We start from the raw sequence: 5,574 nt of genomic DNA on the forward strand, positions 1-5,574 counted from the left end.
GATCACGACAAGAAAATTCGAGAAATCAGAACTAATACACAGGGTTACAGACAATCACTCTTCCCACGCACCATTCGCAAGTGGAATGGTGCCAGAAGTACCCTTCGCCATACGCCGTTAGGTGGCTTGTGGAGTATGATGTAGAGGTAGACCTTATTTTCAAAAAATGTCCGCTGTTTCTCAGGTTTACTAAGTCTTGTTTGGCTGGTAATTAAGTTTCATTCTTACGTCAGAGAGAAATCTACGTAACGGACTGTAAATTAAAGTTTCAAGTTTTCTATCGATGTAGCAATATTTATTCGCATTAAAAATTTAACACAATCTTTTCATCGATTTAAGTTTTAATTACAATCTCTTCAAAATCAGGAAGAGGCATTGTGGATGGTCTTCTTTGTAGCTGTGAACTAATCAATGCTGATACGGGAAGTGCGAAACGCGTAGCACAGCTGTGGGGACGCCGGTAAGACTCGTGCGTTTCCGTTGATGCTCGGCTGCCAGCGAGAAACCACCACTAAGCGTGCTGTACCAGTTGTGGTTAGACGCTGCAGTAGAAAGTGTGCTGAGCGTAGCGCGTAAGCTCGCAGTGATCCGTACTTACAAAGTGCGCTCGTGTATGACTGTTGCAGCAGAAATGACTTCACGTAAAAGGCCTTGGATGTTTGAAGAACCACTTAGCAAAATGCGTTATGATCCGTTCAAAGAAGACTGCAATAGCTTTTCAGATTGGTTCGACGGTTGGTATAAAGTGTTCATTGTGTATCCTAAATTGAATAAGTGTTTCCATTAACATCAGTACAACATTGTTGAAGAATGTTTCCGTATCGTAAAGTCATTTGACCGTTTTGTGGTTTTGAATTCCGGTTTCAGAAGTTTTATGTTTATCTTATATTGGCGCGCACGAAGAAGAAAAAACAGAATTATTGAAGTTTACCTTAGACCTCAGGCGTACAAGTCTTACGTTTAGCCTAAGTGTATTTACGATTTGCATTCAAAATAAATATCGTGCGGAACATAAGCGTGTGCGAATATCATTTGCAAATTTTGGCGCCATGCTCAAACGTCATACACAGACTATAACTACACAGTCGCAACCGCTAAGCAGCGACTTCGCTTTCAATGTCTTAGGAAAAGAGTAACGTTATCTCGGTAATACAAAATTATCGCCAGAATTTAAATGTATTATTTTTATTGTCTCCCTCGTTGTAGAAAAACTATTATTTTTTATTTTCATTGTAAAATAGTGAAGATTAAATTGTACGACGATTACAACAATTTTGTAAGATACATTGTTTAGCTCCATATTTTTTATTATTTCATTTTCTGAGAAGAAACTGCACATTTATTGATATATTTCATTTGGTAAAAATGTTACCCTTGGTTCGAGAATTTCTCGCAGGAAGTTGTGTAATGTGCACATGACAGCATCAATCGTTCAGGAAGACGTAAGGCGTATTGTTGACTCAGAGGAAAAGCCACTCAGTTCTGTTAGCGTGAATATCGTGCAGTTATACTATAATTCCGAAGTTATTCCACAACCGACTGTGAAGTGTTTAAGCTAACGGTGGTAAATCTTTAAATGTCGCTACGGTGTCGGTTTTTAAAAGAGTTTGTTTTGAAAACAGGTCGTCGCAGTGTAGCAACAGGTAGTACCTGGTATTTGTTATGATGTAACACGCTGTTCTGGTTCACCTGGTAGAATAATTTAGAGGAAAAAGTTTGTTTTTGTAGTGACAACTAACTTTTATTCTTAGGTGAAGCAGCAGATATGGATAAAACACACGAATTGAATAATGATACAATCCACACTCGTTCAATAAAGGAAGTGTACGATGTTCCAATGTGTGTGCTCATACGACCTTTTCCATTAGAAGTTGATGAAGCAAAAGTATCTAGTATTATGGCAACTCTGGAGGCAAGTGGGAAGTAACAGTAGTACTTTTTAAACATTTGTGAGAGTATATTCTGTGCAATTCAAGAACTTATTTTTTTTCAGGATCCAAAAAGATGCCATGAAGTACCACCAATAGATGTTCTCTGGGTGAAGGGAAGCATGGGTGGAGACTACTACTACTCATTTGGAGGTTGCCATCGGTTCGCAGCACATTCAAGACTGAAGCGACCCACCATAAAGGCTAAATTGATTACCAGTAGTGTATCTGAACTGGCATGTTATCTTGGTGGGTCAACTCCTGCACTGCAATGACTGACAGACTTAGCCATAAGATTGGCAAAGTTTATGGTTTGTCCATAATGATTAATATGATCATATTTGAGTTTGAGGAACATATTTGAAGGTTGCAAAGCTTTAATAGTAAAAATGTATTGTGATACTTTAGTTTATTGGCTAGAGCAGCATTTGATTGTGTTGTCTATAGAGAATATATATCCCTGCCGGTATGACTTAACCATAATTTTCATGTTGTGAAATATAGGGGCGTATGTTAATCAGTGGGGAACAGCTTCAAATTTTATGGAAAACATAACTGCAACATTCCAAATATATTTTGTGGGTCACTGATGCTGTAACAAAATAAAACAAATGTGTTCATCTATTTTGATCCAGTGCAAGTAACTCTCTTAAATTTTTATATAAAATTTTATTACTGTTGTACAACTAAGTAAATAAATCCAAACCGGGAATAGAATTGATAGATTTACAGAGACTGTGACTTTTTAGGTAGGAGTGTGTTTAGTTTCTCTGTTTGTTTGAGAAACATCCTTTGGGGTTTGATATTAATTTTTCACTAGATCTTGCCATCATCTTAAAGAAAGATACATTACGTGGAGACTGTGGGTTCTGTTATAGTGAAAACATGAGAGCATGCAGTTTGTTTTTAGAATTTCTTTTTGACAGATTTCATATTGCTGTTGCCTTCTCATAAGCAAAGTAGTGGGACATGCCTTGCAATTGTGAAAAACAAACTTTTAGTGCTCTCCAGTACTAGAGTGAAATGAATGTCCCGAAGGACAATAGTCTTTTTACTCATCAAATTTGAGTTTTAAGGCTATATTTTAGTAGGAAATGAGATGTTTCATCAGGAATTATATATTTTTATACACTTATTGAGATATTTGAAACTTGTATTTTCTATTTGCCTCTGCAAGAGAAAATGTGCAATGATTGGAATAACTGCTTAAGATAAAATTGACAACCTGTGTAACATTTGCAAAATCTTGGTTGTCTAGTTGCATCAAATGTTTTGTAATCCACAAACTTTTTTCCAAGTACTGTATTATCACTGTCAAATAGTAACTGCTGACAGCTATGTATGAAACACTTAATTTATTTGGAAACTGTGTTGCTGTGAGAGAATGTGTATGTACTGAGTACCATTTTTCATTTCTTGTGTAATGCCTGCTCATACCTAACTGACCTTTATTTATATTTTTAAAACTATTTTTAAGGCATTACATATCTCATAGAAATCTATTTTCTCTAGTGATCGTATTTGGGTGTGACTATATACATATATTTTTTCATAATTTTGGCATAATTGATAACTTGGTCAGATACAAGCTACATTGTAACTGGCTGTGTTGATCTGGTTTATCTTAAACATAAGTTTCAACTATACAATACAGTTTTAGTCTTCATTTTTTGTCAGACATACTCCAGTTGAGATTTAATAGTTGGTTCACTGTGTACAACTAGCACTGCAATTAACACCCCCCACTGCCAAAATCACTCCAAAATATTGCAGCAAATCAAAGCTACTATCTCTGATTCATATGTTTGGATACTGTAGTCTATGATTGTATGCTAGTGCATAGAGATGTGGAACCAATACATCATTGATGGATAGTATAGAAAAACACTTGACATTAAGTTCAGTAGTGATAGCCATCAAGAAAGATGGTGGAACTAGAATGAGTCAATTGTTCCCACTTAATTATATATTTTTTTCTAATTGTTTCAAATTCCAATATGTAAGAGTGTTAGTTCACTGTCATTGTGTTTTCATCATTATTATTTATCTTTTCATGATTCCAAGAATATTACCAATTCAGAACTGCAGATCAGATGCATTTATGGTCAGATTTCTGGCATTGGAGAATTGTACTTATTCATTAGCATATTTATGCTTGATGTTATGTGTAGTAAGGCTGAACTTTAACACTAAGTAATCATTAAAGATGATATATGGCATGGCATTATAAAGAAAAAGATCTTATTCACTATGTGTCTGGTGATTTTATTTTTGATATTGTTTATCTGTACTGTTTTTAAACATGTGAACTGTAAAATTTTGTGAATATATTAAGTTTATGCAATATTATTTTGGTAGTTTCATTTTTGTATGAAATATTGTCTTCAAAAATCTTTCTTAATTTAACTTCATCAAATAAAAGTGTGGGGTGGGAGCTATAATTTTGTGATGGATAATGAAAGGGATAGAAGGAAGAAGCAGAAGAAAAAAAAGTGAAGGTGAAATATTGAACTCTGTTTTCATAAAAGTTCACCAGTGCACTTTCAGACTAAGTTATTCACGTGCACCATTTCTCATTGTAATGTCAGTCTCACAAAATTTAATTAGTCAGTTATGTTCATGTTCCATGGATTATTTGCATCTTAAATTATACTGATGTGGAGCACCTCATTTTACGCAGACATCACAGCTTAATTTTTAAATATGGTTACATGCTGAACATATATATATATTTTAAAAATCTACAGATGTGAATTAGTAATTCCTACCCATCAACTTCTACATATTATGGTAATAGAAATTCTTCTACAGAACAGAAGTAGTTGTCAAGCAGAAACTTTTCTAGTTTGTTTTCAAATTTTACTTTCCTATCTGTCAGACATTTTGTATCCCTGGATAAGTTCCCAAAACTTTTAATGATGCAGCATTGCACACCCCTTTTTGTGCTAAAGACGACCTTAATGTGGAGTAATAAATGTCATTTTTTCTTCTGCTATTGTAATAATGTACATCACTGTTACTGTTGAACTCCAGTGGATTATTTACAACCAACTTCATAGGGGATAAATACACTGAAGCAGTAGTCAGAATGCCCAACTCTTTAAATAGATGTCCGCGCGATGACAGTAGACTCTCAGCACGTTTTTGAGCAATAAAGACTTGCTTTCAAGATGAGTTACTCCAGAATATTATTACATATGACTTTACTGAATGAAAACATGTCAACTTGCTGATTTATCTCCCCCACGAGCCTTGGGAACCCCATATGGGGCTTCCCTCCGATGAGAGTAATGTCCCCAGACTACACTGACTGAATTACTAAGTACAACTTTTTGCATTGATTTGGTTAGATATGACTTTATCCACTGGTTGGCTATACCATCACTCCCATAAAACTACAATTTATCTAGGAGAATATCATGATTCACACAGTCAGATGCCTTAGAATTGTCACAGAAACTACAAGCTGACACGATTGTATTATTTAATTCTTATATAATTTGCTGAGTAAACATGTAATGCAGCCTCAGTAGAATAATTCTTTTGAAATCCAAACTGTGATTTGTTGAGGAGTTACAAAGTGGTGTACGTTACATTTTGTATAATGTCAGTATAGTCTGGTTTGAGTCTTTTCCTTATTGTAGAG

General features: G+C 34.9%; 1 protein-coding gene across 2 annotated transcripts; it reads left to right on the forward strand.

Moving 5' to 3' along the window:
- The first annotated feature begins 502 nt into the window (after positions 1-502).
- Positions 503-4,277, forward strand: LOC124555035 (sulfiredoxin-1). Of its 2 annotated transcripts, none has more exons than XM_047128798.1 (3): positions 503-734; positions 1,752-1,912; positions 1,994-4,277. In XM_047128798.1, exons 1-3 carry the CDS (start codon positions 614-616, stop codon positions 2,201-2,203), a joined length of 492 nt encoding a protein of 163 aa, XP_046984754.1. In that variant the 5' UTR covers positions 503-613; the 3' UTR covers positions 2,204-4,277. The 2 variants fall into 2 exon arrangements, with proteins under 2 accessions (XP_046984754.1, XP_046984755.1); XM_047128799.1 differs by lacking the exon at positions 503-734 and adding an exon at positions 1,354-1,643.
- The last annotated feature ends 1,297 nt before the right edge of the window (positions 4,278-5,574 follow it).

Source organism: Schistocerca americana, chromosome X (assembly GCF_021461395.2).
Source record: "Schistocerca americana isolate TAMUIC-IGC-003095 chromosome X, iqSchAmer2.1, whole genome shotgun sequence".
Taxonomy (NCBI): Eukaryota; Metazoa; Arthropoda; class Insecta; order Orthoptera; family Acrididae; genus Schistocerca; species Schistocerca americana.